The following is a 26236-nucleotide window of genomic DNA, read 5'->3' as shown; positions in this document are numbered from 1 at the left end:
TGCACATGTTTTTGTTTGTTTTATAACTACTGCCTACAGTTGTTTTAATGAAGGCATTGTTAAAGAAAAACACTTTAATTTATTTAAATTAAACACTTGCATTTAATTCTGGAATTGATGTATTTTATCTGATTAATTGATTAATCAAAGTAGTAATTGACGGATTAAATGATGATGAAAATGAGTTAGTTGCAGCCATTCTGGACTGACTCATAATGGTCGGTAATTAGTAAGGAACTCCCCTAACCTGGTTCAGTATTTCTTTATTGGACACCAATTAAAAGGAAATGTGTGTGCATTTCATGCCTGAACATGGCAACAAATAAGGGCACAACTGCTAATGACATATGCAGTCAAAGGGTTTTATTTATATACTGTACATCGTAGTGTATAATGCATTTGTCAGTACCAGAGAGGTATTCAAAGATCAATAATTAATGCATGTTACATGCACCAGTCTCCTCATATGCGGACACAGGGTCTCAGGAGGTTAAACCTGATTCCCAAATGAAATAAAGTATTTAGAAGCAAAAGCATTCACAAAGCATACACTGACCAGTAATTATAATAAATATTACACTCAAAGATTATATTAACATAATTGCTTGTGATTCACCGTGATTGATTAATTTAACTATTTCATTACACTCATAAAGCCCTTTCTTTGGGAGATTTTCTGTATGCAACAAAATGTCTGTTTTGTTTTTCTTCTTTCTTCTTCAGCTCAATCTGAGGACATAAATGACAGAACAAATAACTAGTTGAAACTAAACAATGAAGTATGTTCCTGGTAGATGATTTTACCACCCTGTGAGGTCAAAATAACGTTCAGAAATATTACATAAAAACAATATTTTGAGCTTTGTAAATACATTTAAAAAATGTGATGAGGCAGTATCAGCTATTACAACATGTAAAGAAACATGTTTGTATTTGTTCAAATCACATTTTTAAATATATGGTCAAATGTGTTTGAAGCCTTGATTAATTCTATATAGAATACAAATCCAGACACTAACTTTGATAGCATAGCCTTAGATTTTTTTGTATTTAAACGCTTCTGCACTCACTTGGGCAATGCTTAACTTTATTTGTTGAGGGAACACCTCAATTTGCTAGATTAGGATGGTTTGGGGTTAAACGCCTCTGGCCAATTCTCCACCCAACCACCAAATTACTTAAAATTACATCTCCACACATTCTTGGGTTGCCACTATTCTTCTTGATCTAGAAAATGTTGTTGAATCATCTCAACTGAGCAGGTAATTTCCCAAAATTTATTTGGACAGAAGTTGATGTTATTTGTTGTCACTTAGAAACCAATGTGATGTGTTTTGATTAAATTAGACCTCTAAATATATTTTTGATATGTCAGTATGAAGGCCTTAGGCTAAATAGTTAACTTGTTCAGAGAATAAAATCCTAATAATTTTTTATCGCAATCCTGTTTTTTGTGGTGATCATGTTTGGGGCTAAATGCCCACTCTCCTTTGGGGTATAATGCCGAATATATTGAGAATATATTGGTAAAATATAACAAAATTATAACAAACTATATACTGAAATATAATACAAGTTCAAGATATAACCTAATATAAGTAGTATTTAGCTTAATAACTAGTTTGCTGAGCATACATTAACAACTAGTGTAATAGTCCTATCAATTGGCACTGCTATTGAATTAATTGCTTAATATTATTGATTTCATGTTTTTAACTTAGTATTTTTGCACGGTTACCAAAACAATATTTAAAAATGTTCATCCAAAGTTATTTGATATTGTAATAAATGTTAATATAGAATTTTCTGACTTTGGATATTGTCACTTTAGAGACAAGCAATCCTGGCTCCAGGATGAAATGACTGAGGAGGCATTTTTTATTAATAGGGAGCATATCTAATTAATATAACATTTGCAGTGTTTATGGGTAAATATACATGGGGGTAAAGCACATATTCTATCTTGGGGGGCAATGCCCAGCTTTGTGGAATGTGCAATATCATGGTTAAAATTTGTTTTAAATACTTAAATACTCCTCTGTCAATAGTACATTCCTTTCAATGGTACATTCCTTTCAATGGTACATTCCTTTCCCCCGAGACATCTGTCTTTTACTGGAATACTCTTATCTGGCTACTGCACAGGAGACATTTGGGTTTATTTCAATTCTTCAAGTTTAACAGCTGAAATAGTTTAAGGTGTTGTGTTAAGAAACATGATTAACTACTTAACTAAAAAGGTGTTTCTCTAGTTCTGTTTTCCGCACGAGAAGTTGTTCAAGAGTCCATTGTTTTAGTCGAAATGGGCTTAAATTCTGACATCATATGAAAGGTCCAACGTCTCACAAACAAAAATGAATCTGCTGGAGTACATACGTATCTGCAGAGGCACTTTTAATGAAAATTACCAATACCTGTTTGACTTGCTCATTCAGGGGTCACTGTTATGTAGAAACTACGCTAGAGCCATTGAGCAGCCAGTGTTTTTTGTTCCCACAGAAAAAACACAGATTGCCAAGTACACATCAGATTTACTTTACAAGAGATGAGTGTTTCTGAATGGTTCATTTTCATTTTATATCTTGTTTTTCCCAATGTCATAATGTCCATTTCTGATTGTGGTCTCGCCTGATCACATTGACAACTCAACACAGAAGTATCTGCTGGAACCTACACACTTGAAGTAGAACATATTATCTGGCCAACAACTACATTTGAGCTTGCAAGCACCTGATCTGCCACAAGGTGTTGCTAGAGTAGGACGATACAAAATAACTCTGTCAGAAATCCATCTTACTCAACCTGGATTGTGCAAGGCCAATGTTCACTGTCCAATGCAAGACCCTTAAACACTATCGGTATCATTGCGGCCAGAAGATTTTTACTGCAAGTATTTGATGCAGGTTTTCCCACTTACAAAGCATGCAGAAGTCTATCATTTTTATCATAGGTACTCTTCAACTGTGAGTGACGGAATCTAAAACAAAAATACAGAAATTCACATTGTATGATTTTTAAGTAATTAATTAGCATTTTATTGCATGACATAAGTATTTGATACATCAGAAAAGCAGAACTTAATATTTGGTACAGAAACCTTTGTTTGCAATTACAGAGATCATACGTTTCCTGTAGTTCTTGACCAGGTTTGCACACACTGCAGCAGGGATTTTGGCCCACTCCTCCATACAGACCTTCTCCAGATCCTTCAGGTTTCTGGGCTGTCACTGGGCAATACGGACTCTCAGCTCCCTCCAAAGATTTTCTATTGGGTTCAGGTCTGGAGACTGGCTAGGCTACTCCAGAACCTTGAGATGCTTCTTACGGAGCCACTCCTTAGTTGCCCTGGCTGTGTTTCTGGTCGTTGTCATGCTGGAAGACCCAGCCACGACCCATCTTCAATGCTCTTACTGAGGGAAGGAGGTTGTTGGCCAAGATCTTGCGATACATGGCCTCAACCATCCTCCCCTAAATACGGTGCAGTCGTCCTATCCCCTTTGCAGAAAAGCATCCCCAAAGAATGATGTTTCCACCTACATACTTCACGGTTGGGATAGTGTTCTTGGGGTTGTACTCATCCCTCTTCGTCCTCCAAACACGGCAAGTGAAGTTCAGACCAAAAAGCTCTATGTTTGTCTCATCAGACCACATGACCTTCTCCCATTCCTCCTCTGGATCATCCAGATGGTCATTGGCAAACTTCAGATGGGCCTGGACATGCGCTGGCATGAGCAGGGGGACATTGCATGCGCTGCAGGATTTTAATCCATGACGGCGTAATGCGTTACTTATGGTTTTCTTTGAGACTGTGGTTCCAGCTCTCTTCAGGTCATTGACCAGGTCCTGCCATGTAGTTCTGGGCTGATCCCTCTCTTTCGATCATTGATGCCCCACGAGGTGAGATCTTGCATGGAGCCCCAGACCGAAGGAGATTGACCGTCATCTTGAACTTCTTCCATTTTCTAATAATTGCACCAACAGTTGTTGACTTCTCACCAAGCTGCTTGCCTATTGTCCTGTAGCCCATCCCAGCCTTGTGCAGGTCTACAATTGTATCCCTGATGTCCTTACACTGCTCTCTGGTTTTGGCCATTGTGGAGAGGTTGGAGTCTGTTTATTTGAGTGTGTGGACAGGTGTCTTTTATACAGGTAACAAGTTCAAACAGGTGCAGTTAATACAGGTAATGAGTGGAGAACAGGAGGGCTTCTTAAAGTAAAATTAACAGGTCTGTGAGAGACGGAATTATTGCTGACTTATGTCATGCAATAAAATGCTAATTAATTATTTAAAAATCATACAATGTGATTTTCTGGATTTTTGTTTTTTGATTCCACCAGACAGACTTCTACATGCTTTCTAAGTAGGAAAACCTGCATAATCGGCAGTGTATCAAATACTTGTTCTCCCCACTGTAAATTAAATTATAGAGGAGCGGGATTGCATGACTGCTATTGCACACACAAATGCACACACACAGACACATATTACTTACAAGTTTTTCTCTGAGTTCATCTGGTAAAAGAACAGAAAAACAAAGTGTGAGGTTCGTAAGAACTGTTAACACACACAAACACCTACACACTGTGACTGCATGTACTGTACATTCAGTGTCTTCGGAAAGTATTTAAACCCCTTCATTTTCTCCACATGTAGTTGTGTTATAGACTGAATTTATAATTTATCTATCTAAACACAATAACCCATAACAAAGTGAAAACACATTTTTAGAAATTTGGTTGGTAGTTTCAAATTCCTTCCATTTAACAATGATAGTGTCCACTGTGCTCCTGGGAACTTTCAATGCTATAGCTATTTATTTATAGCCCTCCCCAGATCTATGTCTCAACATAATTCAGAGTTGAATGGAAAGTTCATTGGATGTCATGGCTTGGTTTTTGATTTGACATGCACTGTGAAGTGTGGGACCTTGTTATAGACCGGTATGTGCCTTTTTAAATCATGCAAATTCAAATGAATTTGCCACAGATGGAACTCCAATCATGTTCTTGAGCCATCTCAAGGATCATCAAATGACAAACAATGTATATGAAATCACTTTGGGATACTACCAGGGTTTTTCTCCCAAACAATTATCACAATGCAATTATGATTATTGTCACAAACCCTAATGCTGTTTACTTCACATTTGAGAGGACATTTTCTGTAAAGATCTGGAATTTCTCCTCTTATGCATCAGTCACCTGTGGGGTACCTCAAGGCTCTGTCCAAGGCCCAATCGTATTCTCGTTATATATGCTTCCCTTGGGCTACATCTTTCAGAAATATTCTGTGCTGATGACACACAGTTGTAGCTTCCCCTGAAATCACTCTCTGATTGTCTAATAGACATAAAATACTGACTAGCTAAAAACGTTCTTCATTGAAATAACACAAAAATAGAAGTTGTTGCATTTGTCCACATATACTCCACCAAAGTGGATAACTTAATAATAACTTAGGGCATCCATATATCAATGCACATAGCTAGGAAAAAATATATAAACACATCTATGGTACCTACAATGTACAAAAACAGCTACTGGACCTACAGTATACAAACACATCTACTGTACCTACAGTAAACCAACACTTCTACTGTAAATATAGTAAACAAACACATCTACTGTACTTACAGTATACAAACATCTATTGCATCTACAGTATACAAACACATGTAATGTATCTAAAGTACAATAACACATCTACTGAACACAGTATACAAACACATCTACTGTACCTAAAATACACAAACACATTTACTGTACCTAAAATACACAAACACATTTACTGTACCTAAATACACAAACACATCTACTGTACCCACCGTATACCAACACATCTACTTTATCTACACATATGCTCACCCATAAATAGACATAAACTTTACATATACACACCTATGCAAACAAACCTACCTACATGACTGCAAAGGTTTTCAAAAAAGTTGGGACAGGGGCAAGTTTAGCACTGCGTTGCATCACCTCTTCTTTTAAAAATATTCTGCAAGTGTTTTAGGACTGAGGAGACCAATCACTGTCATTTTGAAAGTGAAATGTATTTCCATTCTTGCTTGATATTGGATTTCAGCTGCTCAACAGTTTGGGGTCTCCTTTGTTGTATTTTAAGTTTTATAATGCGCCCAAATGTTTTCAATGGCTGATAGGTCTGGAATGCAGGCAGGCCAGTTTAGCATCCAGACTGTTTTACTACAGAGCCATGCTGTTGGGATATGTGGTTTGGCATTGTCTTGTTGAAATAAGCAAGGCCTTCCCTGAAAAAGACATAGTCGGTCTGGCAGCATATGTTGCCATGTGCACTAATGCACCCCCATACCATCACAGATGCTGGCTTTTGAACTGTGTGCTGATAAGAAGCTGGATGGTCCCCCTCCTCCTTAGTCCGGACAATGCAGCATCCATGATTCCCAAAAATAATTTCTAATTTTTATTTGTCAGACCACAGGACAGTTTTGCACTTTGCCTCAGTCCATCTTAAATGAGCTTGGGCCCAGATGAGGCAGTGGTGGATCTGGATCTTGTTTATATATGGTTTCTTCTTTGCATGGTAGAGTTTTAACTTACATTTGTGAATGCACAAACGTACTGGGTTCACACATAATGGTTTTCGGAAGTGTTCCTGAGCCCATGCAGTGATATCCAGTACAGAATTCTGTCTGTTTTTAATGCAGTGCCAGGTAAACCATGCAGGGTTTGCAGGGCCCAAAGATCACGGCCACACAATATTGGTTTTTGGCTTTGTGCCTTGTGTACTGAGATTTATCTGGATTCTCTGAATCTTTTAATGATATTATGTACCGTAAATGATGAGGTCCCCAATGTAACGGTACCTGCCTGAGGGGACCGTTCCACTTCGTCTTATCTGTTTGTCCCTGTCTTGTCCTTGTTTGGTCTTTCCTGTTCTTGTTTCAGTTAATCGGTATATTCATTTCACCTGTGTTTAGCCCCCACCTGTTTCTGTTCTCCTCATTTCTCTGTGTATAACCTGTCGCTGTTGGTCATTGTGCTTGTGTGCCTGTTATGTTTTGTGTGTTCCTGAACTCCTAAATATCTTGTAGTGCCCGGCACTCCTTTTTGCTTTCTTTGTTTTTGTTTATTAAAAAGAGACGCTTCGAAATTCCCTTACTGAAACGTGACACCCAAACTCTTTTACGTTGAGAGAAGTTATTTTTCAATTGTTGCACTATGTGCTTGCGCAGCCTTTCACAGAGTGATGAAACCCTCCCCATCTTTACTTTTGAAAGACTCAACCTCTCTGGGATGCTCATTTCATACTGACACACTTACCCCTTTGTTGTGTCATCTCCACTGTAGACATACATAAAGAAGAATAAAAGACAAGAAAAATATGAATATGATCAATTACACTCCTCACGTTATATAGATAGTCATTAATTACATGATTTCTATCACTCCATATCTTATAAAGATGAAGTCATTATATTCATATGTTCTATCTACACTCCAAAGTCATTATAATCAGGTCCTAAATTAAGTCGAAGACCGAGAAGTGTCTTCTGGTTCTTATTTACAGTGCTGGCATAACAAGTAATAGTCATCGTATCAAACACCATTTGAAATCGGCCAATACAAAAACAGAAAGTTTAAAGCTCATATACTGTGCCATGAGCTAGTCAAGGCTTGGAGGAGATTTGTATGTCGTGGACACTGGTACCAGCAATGGCATTTTATATTTTTAGTTGCAGAGAGGCATTAAATTAAAGGTTAACGTATCTAGTGTCGTGTATCGTTGTGCAAAACACCTCCCATAAGTTGCTCTGGATAAGACTGTCAAAATTTTTGTCTATGCATGGTGCTCCAGAAAATACAACTCAGTGCCACATCAAAATATGATTGGTTGGACTTTTGATCTTATATGTATGTATACTGATGAGCCAAACATTATGACCACTCACAGGTGAAGTGAATAACATTGATCATCTAACAAGGGCACATGTCAAGGTTTGGGTTGATTAGATGGTAAGTGAACTATCAGTTCTTGTAGTCAACGTGTTGGATACAGGAGAAATGGGCAGGAGTAAAGACCTGAGTGACTGTGACAAGGGCCACATCTTTATGGTCAGATGATCTTTGAAATGGCAAGGCTTGTGGGGTGCTCTCGGTCAGCAGTGGGTCTAACTGTGGTACAAGTTATAGAACATTTTAATGATGGTTACGGGAGGAATGTGTCACAGCACACAATGTATAGCACCCTGCCTCGTATGAGGCTGCGTAGCCACAGACCAGTCAGAGTGCCCATGATGAACCCTGTCCGCAGTGGAAAGCGCCTACAATGGTACGCCCTTCAAAGCAACAGTGTTCCCTGATGGCAGTGGCGTTTTCAGCAGGATAATGTGCACTGCCACACTGCACAAATTGTTCAGGAATGGTTTGAGGAACATGATGAGGAGTTCACCTTGCAACTTACAGGACTTGAAAGATCTGCTGCCACAGGACACCTTCAGTGGTCTTGCAGACTCCATGCCTTGGCGGGTTGACGCTGTGGATGACCAACAGCGTTATTAGGCAGGTGGTCATAATGTTTTGACTCAACAGTGTCTCAACAGTGTCTCATCAGTGTCTCAACAGTGTCTCATCAGTGTATATATAAACCAAAATGAGGCAAAACATTATGACCACCTGCCTAACGGGCCCTCCACTTGCCGCCATAAGAATGCCCCTGAAGGTGTACTGTGGTATGTGGCACCAAGCTGTTAGCAGCAGATCCTTCAAGTCCTGCAAGTTTCGAGGTGGAGCCTCCATGGGTTGGACTTGTAGGTCCAGCACATCCCACATATGCTCATTTGGATTGAGATCTGGGGAATTTGGAGGCCACCTTGAACTCTTCATCATGTTCTTCAAACCATGTGTGCAGTGTGCCAGAGCACACATTATGAAAATCATGTGAATCATATACTATGGACTTCACAGTCACCTGATCTCAACCCAGTACATCAATGGGCGATTTTGGACCGTGGTGTGAGACAGCGCTCTATGCCACCATCATCAAAACACCAAATGAGGGAATATCTTTTGGAAGAATTTATCATTAAATCTGATGTTTTATCCTTCCAGTAGAGTTCCAGAGACTTATAGAATCTATTCCAAGGAGCATAGATTATTGATATATAGGAAGAACACAAACAACTTACCCAGCTGTTTAAACAGGTGATTCATGCGTTCATCTGTAGACAAAAAACAATAATACTCAGCTAACTAACACAATAAACAGATGAACAGATGCCATGGAGAGACAAAACCCTATGCAGAAAGACAGACCCAAGAATCACCCAGGAATGTACAGACAGGCAAATTAACAGAAAAAAAGGCAGGCCGACACAAAAGCAGGTGAACTGTCCATAATACAAAAACACCTACCTGGCTCTATGACTGCCAGCATATCTGTATGAGGAAATATGTAAAATCCTGATTAGAACACTTCCTGTTCTCTCTTCCTGTTCTTCTACCCAATGCAATAATAAACAATGGTTACCCTTATGTTTAAACAGGAATAGGAACTAGACAATCCTTGCCCAAGCTGGCCCATGATTTGAAGGGTTGAATGTTATGACCCTCGCTGGACTCTAATCAGGGTCTCCTGTGTGACAGGTTGTGTCTTTAACCACTACACCACTAAACGATTAAATAATGTGTACAATTTATGTTCAAATAAATTGTATGGCTAACCTTAAAATATTTCCTAATTTAAGCCTAACAGCTGAAAGTCGGGGTGCCATCATAATTTATTCAGGCATAATGATAAATTGTAATTGTGACCCCACCATGTCAACAACATTAATTTTTTTTCTAGTATCCAATTATTACATTTCTTGAGGATAGGGCGATGGATGAAAGATTGTACCAATAATTAGAAATTAAATAATTGAATTTACAGTTTAATTATTCCAATGAATGTCTACTGAATGTCAACTAAAGTCAATTTTAAACCTTATAGAGCAGATCATCTATCTATTTAATAAATAAATTGTGACATTATAACATCACTAGCTAGTATTTAAAACAACTGAAACCTGCCACGAAAAGACGTTTGTGGTGACGTTGTGGATTGACTTGACATTTGCTAGCTTCTGGCCAAGTTTCTTACAGCAGTTTTCTCTAAAACTAGCATGAGCAAGCAATTAGCAGAAGAGTGAATGAAGCTACTCAAGCGAACAGCCCCCTCTATTGGCCAAAAACATGCACATCAACCGAGACATCAACCGGTAGGCTCTGCTGCCCGGTCTTTTTGCCACGTAAAATATAATTTTAACGCAAAGTTAAAAACAAGGACATTTCCATGGAAAACTCCAGCTGGGGAGATGCCACCAAAATGGGGACTGCACCCTGTAAACAGGGACGCCTGGTCACCCAAGTTTGATTGGACTTAAAGATATATTTCAAAGGGTAATGACTGAGGAGTCTATAGGGAATGAATGGGAGTCAGTTGGGAAAGAATGGGAGTTAATGGGGAATAAATGACAATGATTTAAGAATAAATAGGTGCCATGGTCGTCCTGGAAGGGAAGGACTGTTATGGAATTTCTTGAACTGATGTAAGCTTAGTCCTATACATGTATAAATGGGTTATTACTTAAAGGTACTGAGTCCCCATGTTTAGATAGAAAAGGAATGTAGGAGAGCGGGATTGGTGTGTTTATCTGGTGTGGCAGTAACTTACCACAGCCCTTTTAACTGTAATATTATTCTGTAAGCTTTTGACCCGTCTCTCTATTGGCAAATAAACTGCTAATTGTGCGAAGATAATTTTGTCTCTGTTCTTACTCCTTTATGAGTTTCAATCGATCCAATTACCATCACAGGACCACGTCATTTCTGCTTACGGATTCATTTCAGTTGAGTTTTTTAGGTTTTTCTCTCAAAAGCATCAATTGGATCAGATATGGGCCCTGTACAGCGTGAGTTACATTTCCATGTTAGGATCCTGTCACGAGTGTGTGAGAGTAGATGGATGCAGAAGGGTTTGGGTAATATTTTTTAAGACTTCTAGCTAACAAATTAGTCGATTGTTCCATTCATATCTTGTTTTCTATACATTTTACTATTCCCCAAAGCAGGTCACATTTACATAACTTTTTTAATTTGTTATTACTAAAACAATAAACAAGAAAAACTGAGTTATGCTTACTCAAGAAATAAACTAGGTCAGGTTCCAGTTCCATCAGAATCCTGTAGAAGGCAGATTTAACATTTGGCCCTCTTGAGTCTAGGGCTTGGCACAGCAAACTCATCTTTTCATGCCTGGTCCCGGCATCATTAACTTCAGAGTGCACACCTGGAGGGATCAAGTCTTTCTGGAGCAGGCCATCTACAATGGGCTTCACCTTAGTAACCATCTGAATGAGATCAGTCCTGTGATTGTCCATAAACTGGACATCTAATAAACAACAGATGTAGAGTTACAAAAATACAAACTGAAGAACACAAAATACATATGGAGTTATTTCAAACAGGACATTTTCATCAGTATGGAATGGAAGTTGACTTCGCACCCTCTCCATGAATGATGAAATACTTCCTGAAGCTTAGGTTACATATCCACGACTTGGAACTGTTGACCATATCTGTTCTGATATCCCTCAGACATTTTGTTTCCCTTAATTCACTATTTGTATTAAGCTTATCTAAGAACTACAGACTCACAATGTTTCACTGGGGACTGGGGACTTCAGTCTAGGATTGAGTGCTAGAGTAGGGCGGACACACAAAGAGTGTGAAAAAAGCCAATTCAAATCAATGCAATGTCTTTGGGGCCTTCAAACCGGGGTGGTAACAATTAATGTTTCTGTTATTGGAAAATGTTCAACATACTAAATAGCTTTTAATTAAAATGGTAGGCAACTAAATGTTGTTTATTGTTTACATCCCAAACCACAACTGAAACGCACCTAGGTCACTTAGGTATTTTAGAAATGGCTGACTATAGACCATTGTAGATGGTGGAAGGATATCTAGATAGGTTAGGGTAAAAACTGCATTGACAATTTTTTTTGAATGGTAGATACAGAACTTCTTACCCAGGTCCCTGAGTAGGTCTGGTTCATGTTCCAGTAGAATGCTGTAAAAGGCTGATTTAATCTCTGAACCTCCTGAGTCTAAAGCCTGGAACAGCAGTTTCATCTGGTCCTGGCTGTTCCCGGCAGCAGAAACACTGGAGTGGATCTCCTTCTTGATCAAATCCTTCTGAAGAAGCACATCGGATATTTCTATTGCCTTGGTAACACTCTGAATAAGGCCAGCTTTGATCCTGTCCACGCAAGCAACAATACCTAGACAAAAGAAATGCATAGTCATACAGTGACCTCCATGATTATTGGCACCCTTGGTACAAATGAGAATAAATGGCTGTAAAAAAAAAAGAATTGTTGTTTATCAGGATAATTGGACACTCAACATATTAGAGAAAGGTAACTTTTAATTGAGGTCAAACCCTGCAGTGGGAAATTGAATTCGGTTTCTGCAAATCTCAACTCCCCCTCAGCCAATCTAACCAACAGGCTACCTCAGAGACTGATCTATGGCCCATAATGCGAACCGCTAGGCTAGCTCGGAGAAAGATCCCTGGCCAATAATGCTAACTGCTAGGCTACCTCGGAGAAAGATCCCTGGCCAATAATGCTAACTGCTAGGCTACCTCAGAGAGTGATCCCTGGCCTATAATGCTAACCGCTAGGCTACCTCAGAGAGTGATCCCTGGCCCATAATGTTAACCGCTAGGCTACCTCACAGAGTGATCCCAGGCCCATAATGCTAACCGCTAGGCTACCTCAGAGAGTGGGATTGAACATTATTTACAATAACCCAAAAGCAATTAGGGTTAGCCCTTACCCTTCTCCACCCGTTGCTGTTCATGCTTTCTCTCTGAAAACAAATGAATAAGCATTACCACATGGGTTTGCTGGTTGTATTGACCTGTCACGTGCATAATGTTGTCTTTATAAAACAAATGAATGAACATCACAAGCATTAAAACCTTTAGATCTATTTGTAAAACAGAAACACAACAACAATTTATGAATGCAAGGCCCCAGAGCCTACTTACCCCACTCTTCCAATAGAAATGTGTCCTGCTCCTCTGGAGACCCAACAGTGTGTGACAGTGAGTATTACCTTAATAGTCATTAGAATGAATGCCCCATATTCTCTCAAACTCTTCAAATGGTTTAACCACAGCTCACTTACCCTTATATTTCTTAAAGCGTTTTTCTGAAGACAAAAATACAAAACAAACAAATAATAATATTCTTAGCTCCACGTGATTATTTTCTTACAGCTTGTGTGTTTTAAGGCAATTTAAACACCTGCAGTCCAAAGTTGAATCCAGATTTGGATCTTTATAGAGAATGCATCCTTCAAATGTCCTTTATTTCCAACTCTGGACTATAGTAATGTTTGGTTTACAGGCTTGTCAATAAAAATGTCCTTAATAAAATGTGATTGACCACAGTGCCATCCACTTTGTAACCTATGCCTCCAATTGCCAGAATATAATAGGTGGGTGTTTATATTTGTCATATTTCACATACAGTACCAGTCGAATGTTTCAACACATTTACCGATTCAAGTGAATGGGCAAGTGTTTCCACACTTTTGACTGCAAGGGGAAAAACTTGCAGACTGGTTTTTTTTTTTGTCAGCTCTGGCATTTGAACCAGCGACCTTTCAACCTCTGCCCAGTAATGCTAACTGCTAGACTACCTGCTTTATATGAGAGAGTCAAAAACTTGAAAATGCTCTAAAATGAACAATAAAACTAGACAAAAATTAACAAAGAATTGAATTTATAAAGATTACCAATATAAATTAATAAAAATTCCTAAAATAAATCAATGAAAATACCAATATAAATATACATTCATGAAATAATATGAAATGCAGTTAGAAAATGACCTGGTACAAATGGATTGCTTCAAGTTGTGACTTCAAGTTGTGAATGTTTAATGATTGCCAAATGTAGGACCAGCCAAAGATCAAAGTTCAACTTACTCTGTTCTGATTTTTTTCTCCACATGTAGACTACTACAGCAGCTGTGCCACATGCTATGAAAGCTATTATACTTAGACCAAGAATCCACCCTGTGTTTGATTTGGGAAACACATCAACTGAAACAGAGAAGCCATGAAGAAACATTAGTACACAATACAACACCTCTATATCTACAATATGACAGCATAGACTTACTACACATTACAACACCTCTACATGTACTGTACAAGAATGTAGACATAGAGAACCATTACTACACACTATAACACGTCTACATGTACTGTACAAGAATGTAGACATAGAGAACCATTACTACACACTACAACACCTCTACATGTACTGTACAAGAATGTAGACATAGAGAACCATTACTACACACTATAACACCTCTACATGTACTGTACAAGAATGTAGACATAGAGAACCATTACTACACACTACAATACCTCTATATGTACTGTACAAGAATGTAGACATAGAGAACCATTACTACACACTATAACACCTCTACATGTACTGTACAAGAATGTAGACATAGAGAACCATTACTACACACTACAATACCTCTATATGTACTGTACAAGAATGTAGACATAGAGAACCATTACTACACACTACAACACCTCTATGTACTGTACGACAGAGTAGAAAAATTGATTATAAAGTAAAACATTTAAATAATGCTCTAATGAAAACCAAAACCATTGTTTTGAAAATCTTTTTCTACTAGTCTAGTCTAACAAGGTGTCTCAGGCATTTAGGTGACCCAATGAAGACCTCACCTGGGACATGAATCTTTGTCTCTTTCATGTGTTTGCTCTGATGCTGTAGAACTCTACAGGTGAACCTGTTGCTGTCAGTCTTCTGGACTGTCACATGTGCTCTCACAGTGTAGCGACCCTCAGAGTCTGTCTCGGTTTCTATCTCTGTAGGTCCATCAGAAAGGATGGCTCCATCGCTGTCCAGCCAGGTCATCTCAGGTTCAGGGTACCAGCTTCCAGAATCACACTTCAGGACCACTCCATTGTTTTTGGTTCCCTCAATAGAGATCATTGGCTGAGATACAGCACCTACACATACGATAGAGGTCATTGGCTGAGATACAGCACCTACACATACGATAGAGATAATTGGCTGAGATACAGCACCTACACATACGATAGAGATCATTGGCTGAGATACAGCACCTACACATACGATAGAGATCATTGGCTGAGATACAGCACCTACACATACGATAGAGGTCATTGGCTGAGATACAGCACCTACACATTCGATAGAGATAATTGGCTGAGATACAGCAGCTACACATACGATAGAGATCATTGGCTGAGATACAGCAGCTACACATACGATAGAGATCATTGGCTGAGATACAGCACCTACACATACGATAAAGATCATTGGCTGAGTTACAGCACCTACTGTGACGGTCATTTTATCGATCAGAACTCTTTTAGAAGGAAGTACAGAGACGAAATACTCTTGGCACAAAGTAACAATTATTTATTATTTGCAAATAAGAGAGATGCGTCAAGCGCTTACACACATAATCGTCTGAGGAGTCTCTGACTCAAAACATAATTTCAACAGTATTTATTACATAGAAAAGGGGTGTGTTAAGATGCTGCCATCTGTTTACCCCAAAGGGCGGGCTGTCCCCCCACCTTATCCTTCCTGCCATAATGTTTACTGTTGTGTTTACCTAAGCTTCACACAAAGGACAGCTCTCCTTCCTGCCATAAGCAACTTCTTCAATTCTAAGAGTTCTTACAGCATCTGGACAGACTATAGATGCCCCCTATGCAAATACCAGATCCCCCACATTCCTGAGGAACAAAAGACTGACACCCTTTCTTCTAGGCAGGAGGACATGGCCCAAATACCTGTTAATCCTCTGATATTATACAGACATGTCTGTCACAATCAAAGTAAAGATCTACATATCAGCCAATGGAAAGACAGACATTTCTCAAAGACAAAAAGTTCCATAACACTACACATACGATAGAGATCACTGAAATATGTGATTCTACTAGAATTAATCTGAGATGTTAACAAATGCTATGCAGATTGAATGTCATTGACATTCAAAACACTAAGCTCAAACACCATTTTTTCTACACAACCCTATCTGTAAATCGACCTGCCCAAACCCATTAAAAATAGCCCAATTGTGGGGGGAGACTCCTACAGTCACATTCCCTGCAGTATTTTGATTCAACACCTACAGATACAAGATAAAACTGATAAGACATCTGTATTTTATTTCTTTATTTTACAAGGAATGTACTAAGAATATGTCCCACAGCCCATGTATCGGACTGTGTGTCTATCTAAGTGTTTGTCTGACTGTGTATCTATCTCTGTGTCTACCTGAGTGTTTATCAATGTGTCAGAATGTGTGTCTGACTGACTGTGTCTTTCTGTCTGTGTGTCTGACTCTGTGTCTTTCTGTCTGTGTGTCTGAGTCTGTGTCTTTCTGTCTGTGTGTCTGAGTCTGTCTCTTTCTGTCTGAGTGTCTGTCTGTCTCTGTGTCTTTCTGTGTGTGTCTGACTCTGCAAGGTGGTTATATATGAGGAGTGAGAGTAGCTGCAAAAATGAAGGAATGATCATTAGCAAAAATTGAATTTAAACAGATGACCTATTAATGTCTGCCTGGTTGCCTGGTGGTCAAAGGCCCTCTTTTGTAGCACCAAGCTGAACATTAACGTCTAGGGTCGGAGCCTTATCTGGGGCCCTGGCTGATGTAGTGGCTAGGAAGTACCATGGGAGAGGCAAATTGGCAAGCATTGCCCATGAACTGGGGAGGCATTGTCAGCAGGGATTTCCTGGTCTCATCACACAGACGCAACTTCCTCAGGTAGCTCTCCAGTAGCAAAGCTAACTGCGGTCACCCGGTGAGTAAGAATGCCCAAATGTGTGAGAATGCCTTCACATATTGCTTTCTGGCTTGTTGACCTATGTGGGGGAAAACATTTATAGCTTGGCTAGGAGGGAAGCATAATCTTTAACCCTCCTAAATCCCTTGGTAGTTGTTGCGATGAAACTGGGCCATAGATATAATTGGATATGACAAAACAGCAAGGAAACAGAGGAAATTGGCCAAAAGTTAGATGAACTGACACAAGAAAACAACCTCTTATCATGTGTACCTGAGACACAATGAAACCACTGCAGCAGTGAAATGACTCACCAACAGTAAGATGAATGGTGACTCCCTTTACTTGGCTGCTCAGTAATGGAATGAGGCACCCGTAACTTCCAGCATCAGTGAGTTTAACAGTGGACAGCTTAAGTGAGACGTTGCCATTCTTGAGTTCTTCTGGAAACAGTGACGTCCTTCCCATGTAGGCAGGAAGCTGGTCATCATTGGCATATCGACCATCACGATAAAGATGGACCCTTTTTGTGTTCTGTGGTGTTTTCAGGTCAGTTCTTGTCCACTCCACTATCATGTCCTTAGCACTGACGTTGGGTTTTAGGTAACAAAGCAGAATTATGTCATCACCTTCCAAGGCAATGACTGGGTCAGCCGGACCGAGAACCTGAATCTGAGACGAACCTGCAGAAAAAAAATGACAATAACATGTCAATTATACTTGAACAATCCGTTGATGGGCCAGATTTTAACTACAGCCACCTGCATGGCTGGAGGACAAAACCAATTATTGTCATTTTGATTATTGTCATTGTGATTATTGTCATTGTGATTATTGTCATTGTGATTATTGTCATAATTATTGATTATTGCCTTTTTATTCATTAGACACTGACAAATTAGGTTCATTGGCTGTTTTGGGTTGAGCATTGATTTTCCAATACTTTTTACAAATTATTCTTGTGTAGATTCTTCCAATCAATGCCTTGCTGCATAATCCAGATAGGTTTTTTGGTAATGTGGATTAAAAGAGGAACTAACAGATCAGGTGTGTTGATCAGGTAGTATGCCAGTTCCTTTTATTTCTCTCCACTTTCCAATTGCCTACACTTTGGTACATGTTAATATTTGTCACCTTGGAAACAAAAGCCTTTTCCACAACTCTGCATGCTCTTACAGGTACTTTTTAGGCCATGCTGTTTTTGGGCAAACTAATGTTTTGGCATCTTGCAGTCCAGCCTCTGTACAGTAGTTTTGCAGACATCCTCGCCTGCTTCCTGCATTCTTTGGGCACCCACTGTAGAGTTCTTCCTTAGTATAAAAGTTTGTTTGCCAGATTTCTAAAGCAGTGAGATGTTTTTACACACAACTGGCCTGAAGGAGCGAGGTTTGTTTTACGTCACTGTGTGGATTGAAGGGTGAACAAGATGAGTCATTCAGTTTTAAATTATCATCAAAAGCTATTTATTTTATATTCAGCATATTGTTCCACCTCCCACCAAAAATAATTAATAATTTAACTAAGTTTTTTCAGATATGTAAGCCCATTTTCCAACTCATCAAGGACAATACTTATACCACATAGGTGATAAATAATAGAATGTATGAAGAAATATTATATTTTCATATTAATTAAATGTCCTTTTTTGGAAAACCATAGACAGCAAGTTTGTAATTCATTCAATTTTTAGATGCTTTATCTTGAAATTTGAATTTAGCCTGTCAGTTGTGTAATGTTTTCTGCAAAAGGACAGTGGATTATTAAGCTTGCAAATTTCATTTGCATTAATTTGATTAGTCAACTTAATATAAACCTGGGGTGACATTAAATGATGTACATGTTAACTCATCTTTTTGGAAACAATAGGATCCTTTGACAGGGTGGAAACCATTGTGACTTGGTGGATTGCTGTGACAGGGAACAATGGGGATTTTGTTACACTGTACAAGCTTGTTTTTACCTTTCAAATAACGGTTGAAACTTTTGTCAATATTTTAAACAAAGGAATTAATTATTTTTTTAAATGATGACAAAAATAGTTGTATATGTAATGTATATCCAAATATGTTTTTATTAATTGAATATCAGTTATTAAGATTGGAAAGGTAAAACACACAAAATGTGACTTTCAATAGTGGTATTTGATATTTTATGTGGCTCACTAACTATTTGCTTTATTAACTGACTTGCTAATTAAGTGATTGGTGTATTAAATGGATGGCTTATTAACTGGTTGTCTAATTTGTGTTTAGTGGGTTCCACACATCTGTTTGTATTTCCATGTGACATGATTTTGGTGCTTCAATCATTTCAAGCACATCATCATAGAGGTACCACTGGACATCTCGTGCGGTCCAGAATAATCCATTTTCTCCAACATGATACAAACACTTTACCTGGACATGCGGTGAAGTGTCGCGTGTTGAAGCACTGACAGCTCAGTTGCTTTTGTGTGGAACACATGCAGCTCACTTCCCTATACTGTAATTTTGAGATTACTTGTTTTTCTTTTTTTTCTTTTTAGCAGTATTTCATCCTGAGCAATCAACTCTTCATGATAGATTCATGATTTTCTGATTTGGGGGTTTACTTTGCCTGTTTTTGTTAATTCGTTCACTTTTGATGTAGGGGATTTATTCTAAACATTTACACCTTTTCCTAAATGTATCAGATCGTTTGCTTTCATTGATCAGTCGTTTCTTGAGATTTTCTATTTCTTTACACAGTCTATCTCAGTTTTTTCTGGATAACTGCTGTCCTTTTTCACATTGTGAAAGAATTCATAAAACGTATTGTTCCTTAGTGCATATCAAGTCTTATATGCATTACATTTAATATATGCTTTACTTTTATGTTGTTCTGATCTATTTCTAACTTAATATCCTGACCTGGAAAGTCTTGACTGCTGCACAGGCTGTGGGACTGAAGCTGACCTTTCAGGAGTGATACATTTCTTAAAGTCTGTCTTCTCTTTTCTGTTTTCTTTTGCTCTCTCCATTATTTTCTTAGCTGACGTTCCCCTCGCTCACTTACATAACGGATCTTTTTCTTTCTCTCTTGCTCTACATTCTGTCTACATCTCCGCTCACTTTCTAGGTATTCCTGCCTTCTCTGGGGATCTGCATCTCGACAAGCACAGCATTGTCTTTGTCTCTCAGCAGCAGTTAGAGGCCATAATAGAGGCAGAGACATCTGCAAATATCATAATTAAACATTATTCTATTAATATAAGGTGTTAGTCACAAATATAATTCACTAAATGGATCCCAAAAGGAATCCAATGAATCCTGTGTTGGGGGGAACGTGACAGGGTGGAAAGGCTGCAGTTCTCTATATGCTGAAGGTTATGAGCTGGTTATGAGCTGGTTATGAGCTGGTTATGAGCTTGCACAATACTGATTCAGAAGCAAATGTCATGATTTCTATACATATAGATTGTGAAAGTGTTGCGTGATGGGGTGGATTGTTCAAGCTTGACAGACTGCATCTGAAAAGAAAAATGAACAAATAAACAGCCCTTATGAAGATCAGTGTCTTGTGAGCAACATTAAAGAAACACTTCTGGGTCACAAAAATTAGGGACAATTCAAATATGATAATATTAATTTCAATAAAAAGTGGGTATTAAAACACGTTCCAATGGCAGAATTCTTACAATGCCAATGACTCAATATGGAATACATATGGCTTCATAGCTCATAAACTATTGAATATTCCACAGAGAAAGCAATGTAGGAAATATTCAGGAGAGTGTGTAGAGTAAGACAAACCTGTCTAATCATGGGGAATGGTGTGCTACATCTAGCAATACAATATTTCCACACCCATTTTTTCCACAATGTTACTCAATGGATATGAAATACATATTGACTCAAACAGAAAAAAAATGTTCTATACGCCTCAGTGAATGTATTGTAGGAAATGTTTAGGAGAATGGATAGAGTAATTATATGCAAAAAAATCAAGGGGCACTGTGTATTTGCAATTGTTAATTGCATTTCACTCCACCCATACCATTGGCCACATTCCAAATTGCTGAATAGCCTTCAATTTAGATCCATTACTCCTTTTGTTAATGGAGGTGATAATCACCACTTCGTAATTACTTATATTAACTGGTCATTAGCCTGTTAGACCACCTTAAGAGATATAGTTGAGTCCAAAAGACAGTTTTATACCTTTGAGATTAGCAAAATACATTTTACAACAAAATCACATCATAATCAATTTCCAACTATTACATACTAGAATAAGTTCAACTTCATCAACTCTATAAGAGTTGTACACAAAGCAAAGTGTCAAAATCGATACAGCAACAGCGCATTTTTTAATGGCGATGATTATTAGGTGTGACAGGTTGGAAAGTAGAAATCATGCACACAAATAAATACAACAATTTGTAAAAATATCATGGATTGAATTTGAATATGTGTAATCTTTATGAATAATGACCCATATACAGTGGGGCAAACAAGTATTTGATACACTGATGATTTTGCTTACAAAGAACGTAGAGGTCTGTAATGTTTATCATAGGTACACTTCAACTGTGAGAGACAGAATCTAAAACAAAAATCCAGAAAATCACATTGTATGATTTTTAAATAATTTATTTGCATAAGTATTTGATCACCTACCAACCAGTAATAATTCCGTCTCTCACAGACCTGTTAGTTTTACTTTAAGAAGCCCTCCTATTCTCCACTCATTACCTGTATTAACTGCACCTGTTTGAACTTGTTACCTGTATAAAAGACACCTGTCCACACACTCAATCAAACAGACTCCAACCTCTCCACAATGGCCAAAACCAGAGAGCTGTGTAAGGACATCAGGGATAAAATTGTAGACCTCCACAAGGCTGGGATGGGGTACAGGAATATAGGCAAGCAGCGTGGTGAGAAGGCAACAACTGTTGGTGCAATTATTAGAAAATGGAAGAAGTTCAATCTCCCTCGGTCAATCTCCCTCGGTCTGGGGCTCCATGCAAGATCTCACCTCGTGGGGTATCAATGATCATGAGGAAGGTGAGGGATCAGCCCAGAACTACACGGCAGGACCCAATAGAAACTCTTTGGAGGGAGCTGAAAGTCCGTATTGCCCAGCAACAAAACCTGAAGGATCTGGAGAAGGTCTGTAAGGAGGAGTGGGCCAAAATCCCTGCTGCAGTGTGTGCAAACCTGGTCAAGAACTACAGGAAACGTATGATCTCTGTAATTGCAAACAAAGGTTTCTGTACCAAATATTAAGTTCTGCTTTTCTGATGTATCAAATACTTATGTCATGCAATAAAATGCTAATTAATTATTTAAAAATCATACAATTTGAAATGCTTGGGCATCTTTTTCGGATGCCTCCGGAACGCCTTCCTGGGAAGGTGTTCCGGTCCCGTCCCACCGGGAGGAGACCCCGGGGAAGACCTAGGACACGCTGGAGGGACTATGTCTCCCGGCTGGCCTGGGAACGCCTCGGTGTCCCCCCGGAAGAGCTGGAGGAAGTGTCTGGGGAGAGGGAAGTCTGGGCATCCCTGCTTAGACTGCTGCCCCCGCGACCCGGCCCCGGATAAGCGGTAGAAGATGAGATGAGACAATTTGAATTTCTGGATTTTTGTTTTAGATTCCATCACTAACAGTTGAAGAGTACCTATGATAAAAATGACAGACTTCTACATGCTTTGTAAGTGGGAAAACCTGCAAAATCGGCAGATGTATCAAATACTTGTTCTCCCCACTGTACAGGTGCTGGTCATAAAATTAGAATATCATCAAAAAGATGATTTATTTGAGTAATTCCATTCAAAAAGTGAAACTTGACTAATGTATACATTCATTCCACACAGACGGATATATTTCAAGTGTTTATTTCTTTTAATTTTTATGATTATAACCAACAACTAATGAAAATCCCAAATTCAGTATCTCCCCGAAAATTGTAATATTACTTAAGACCAATACAAAAAAAGGATTTTTAGAAATGTTGGCCAACTGAAAGGTATCAACATGAAAAGTATGAGCATGTACAGCACTCAATACTTAGTTGGGGCTCCTTTTGCCTGAATTACTGCAGCAATGCGGCGTGGCATGGAGTCGATCAGTCTGTGGCACTGCTCAGGTGTTATGAGAGCCCAGGTTGCTCCGATAGTGGCCTTCAGCTCTTCAGCATTGTTGGGTCTGGCGTATCGCATTTTCCTCTTCACAATACCCCATAGTTTTTCTATAGGGTTAAGGTCAGGTGAGTTTGCTGGCCAATTAAGAACAGGGATACCATGGTCCTTAAACCAGGTACTGGTAGCTTTGGCACTGTGTGCAGGTGCCAAGTCCTGTTGGAAAATGAAATCTGCATCTCCATAAAGTTGGTCAGCAGCAGGAAGCATGAAGTGCTCAAAAATGTCCTCGTAGACGGCTGCGTTGACCTTAGACATCAGAAAGCACAGTGGACCAACACCAGCAGATGACATGGCACCCCAAACCATCACTGACTGTGGAAACTTTACACTGGACTTCAAGCAATGTGGATTCTGTGCCTCTCCTCTCTTCCTCCAGACTCTGGGACCTTGATTTCCAAAGGAAATGCAAAATTTACTTTCATCAGAGAACATAACTTTGGACCACTCAGCAGCAGTCCAGTCCTCTCCCAGGCGAGACGCTTCTGACGCTGTGTCTTGTTCAAGAGTGGCTTGACACAAGGAATGCGACAGCTGAAACCCAAGTCTTGCATACGTCTGTGTGTGGTGGTTCTTGAAGCACTGAATCCAGCAGCAATCCTGCTTGTACACTTTTTTCTACCACATCTTTTCCTTCCCTTTGCCTCTCTATTAATGTGCTTGGACCCAGATCTCTGTGAAAAGCCAGTCTCTTTAACTATGACCTTTTGTGTCTTGCCCTCCTTTTGCAAGGTGTCAATGGTCGTATTTTGGACAGCTGTCAAGTCAGCAGTCTTCCCCATAATTGTATTGTCTACAGAACTAGACTGATAGACCATTTAAAGGCCTTTGCAGGTGTTTTGGGTTAATTAGCTGATTAGAGTGTGGCAACAGGTGTCTTCAATATTTAACCTTTTCACAACAATTTTCTGAGATACTGAATTTAGGGTTTTCATTAGTTGTCAGTTAGAATCATCAAAATTTTAAGAAATAAACACTTGAAATAGATCAGTCTTTGTGGAATGAATGTATACATTATATGGAACTAATTCAGTTCTATGCAGAGAACTCATAGGATTGAGTGCTGTATGTTGTTATGGAAATGTTGAACTAAGGATCATTTGAGAAATGTCTGGCTTTCTGTTACTTGGTATGTAATTCTAAACTTTGGTTGTGATACACATGTCTGTATAATATCAGAGCATCACTAGGTATTCTGACCATCTGTTCATCTGCCTAGACCTATAAGGGTATCTGTCCTTTGTTCCTTAGGAATGTAGGAGAGGGGATCTGGTATTTGCCTAGGGGGCATCATTGACTGGTATCGGCAGTTAAGGTTACTCATTAATCTGCGCATCTGTTTAACTCATCAGAGTCTATCTATTGTCTGTCCAGATGCTTTAGAGGTCAAGAGGTTACCCATGTGGGGGGAGGACAGCTTGACCCTTGTGTGACCCTAGGTAGTAACAGGACAAAGGGAATGTGTTTTATTGACATGGACAGATGGGCAACAACTTACCACACCCCTTTTTTAAGTACTGATGATTTTCATGTATTAATTTAGAGACTCCTCAGATGATTATCCTGTAAGCGTTTGACGTGTCTCTATTTGCAAATAAACTATTACATTTGTGCCAAGAGAATTTTGTCTCTGTCCTTACTCCTTTGAAATGTCTGATTGATTAAACTGCCATCACAATGTACATGCTGCTTATGACTCAAGTAAATACTCTGAACTTTACTTAATAAGTGCATTGGTCTTCATTCAACCATCGCAGTACTCTTCCTCAATGTTTAGCTGTCTGTCTACTCGAGCAGAGCCTTGCACGTGGGGGGACTTAACAGCGTATTCATATTCCGTTGTTGCATACTACATTATGATGTGATTAAGATATTTTATACAGTGTGGATTGCAGGAAATTCTCATAAGCTTGGAGCACCAGCTACTAGTGGATGCATGTCTGTTGAAATGCTGCTACCACACAGCACCACCCCAACCACTCAGCTGATCAGGAGCCTCCACTGGCCGACATTATGTCTTGAGATATAAAGGGGACATTGACGAACATATAGCACTGATTGGCTGAAAGCATAGTCTAGAACCCTCCCCTTACACAGATCAACAGTTACATTAGTTACATTATGAAGTATGCCAATAGTTGTATGCTGCCTGAACAGGATGAAAGCATATAGTGTTAACACAGAAAGAGCAATATGATCATTTTCAGACATTCAGTTTTATAAATACTGTTGCGTCAACCACATGTAAGACCTGTAAGACAGTGAGTAAGAGTTGCGTGGTAACTTTGTGATTGTCTAATGTCTTTAATGTTAAATAAAGCTGAGAGTCTCTGTTGAATGAGAAGCCTGTTTCTTTACTTCACCAGGCCTTTAATTGTACACATGCAGTGATGGGTGATACCTTCCAATCAGATATGGGATGACATGAAGCCAGAACAAAAGGATCCTTGGATACCATGTTGATAAGTATCAGTGTGTTTCCCTCAAAACATTGTAAAAACTCATTCAAACCTTTTTCCTGCACCCAAACCTCAGCGGTTTGAAATATGTGGCATAAACCCTGCTTTGTAAACAACAAATCACACACGACACACAAGCCATTGCATAATTCCTAATGGGGCGTTCACTGTTGAGCCTGCGCTCTTGAAATGTATAGACATCACAAGATTTAATATACTGACGTCATGTGATTTAAATAGACGTTAAATAGATTTCATATGATTGTTGTAGCCTACCTGTTGCCAATAATATGTACTGAATCCCAAAACAACAGCCTAAGCACCAGGATGTCTTCATTTCACCGACAGCCCAACTTACTGAAAAGTTTTAAACTTTTACTTTCACTTTTACTTACCAAGCGCAATATGTATTACAATGGAAGCATTAGAAGGGCAAGATCTCCATCTAGTCTTCTGATACAGGGATTGCAAGAAGTGGACAGTCAACACATTGCTAATAAAATGTATTCCTATAGCAGTTTACCTTAATGAGAATTGGTATAAATAAGTAGTGTTCACCTTTTGGTCTGTCGTTCATAGGAGAACTGCAGATGGTCTAGTAGAGCATTCCATTACAATGTTTTAATAGATTTCATAGTGCTTTTTTGAGACAGATTGTAGAAAATATTATCAAATATTATATAATGTCAAAAACTTTTTCTTAACCATG

The 26236-nt window shown here is 38.9% G+C and overlaps 1 protein-coding gene across 3 annotated transcripts; it reads right to left on the bottom strand.

Moving 5' to 3' along the window:
* Window positions 1-226: 226 nt before the first annotated feature.
* On the bottom strand, window positions 227-25867 carry LOC105008980 (butyrophilin subfamily 1 member A1). 3 transcript variants are annotated; one of them, XM_034295093.1, is made up of 15 exons: window positions 25804-25867; window positions 17220-17588; window positions 14806-15093; window positions 14023-14139; window positions 13219-13242; window positions 13079-13111; window positions 12865-12897; window positions 12054-12305; window positions 11165-11413; window positions 9397-9420; window positions 9171-9203; window positions 8447-8518; window positions 7306-7326; window positions 4494-4513; window positions 227-729 (listed from the first exon to the last, which is right to left on the bottom strand). In XM_034295093.1, exons 1-15 carry the CDS (start codon window positions 25862-25864, stop codon window positions 649-651), a joined length of 1677 nt encoding a protein of 558 aa, XP_034150984.1. In that variant the 5' UTR covers window positions 25865-25867; the 3' UTR covers window positions 227-648. The 3 variants fall into 3 exon arrangements, with proteins under 3 accessions (XP_034150984.1, XP_034150985.1, XP_034150986.1); XM_034295094.1 differs by lacking the exon at window positions 25804-25867 and adding an exon at window positions 18040-18487; XM_034295095.1 differs by lacking the exon at window positions 8447-8518.
* Window positions 25868-26236: the final 369 nt, after the last annotated feature.

This window comes from Esox lucius, chromosome 11 (assembly GCF_011004845.1).
Source record: "Esox lucius isolate fEsoLuc1 chromosome 11, fEsoLuc1.pri, whole genome shotgun sequence".
Lineage (NCBI taxonomy): Eukaryota > Metazoa > Chordata > Actinopteri > Esociformes > Esocidae > Esox > Esox lucius.
This window is presented reverse-complemented; position numbering and strand designations above follow the sequence as displayed.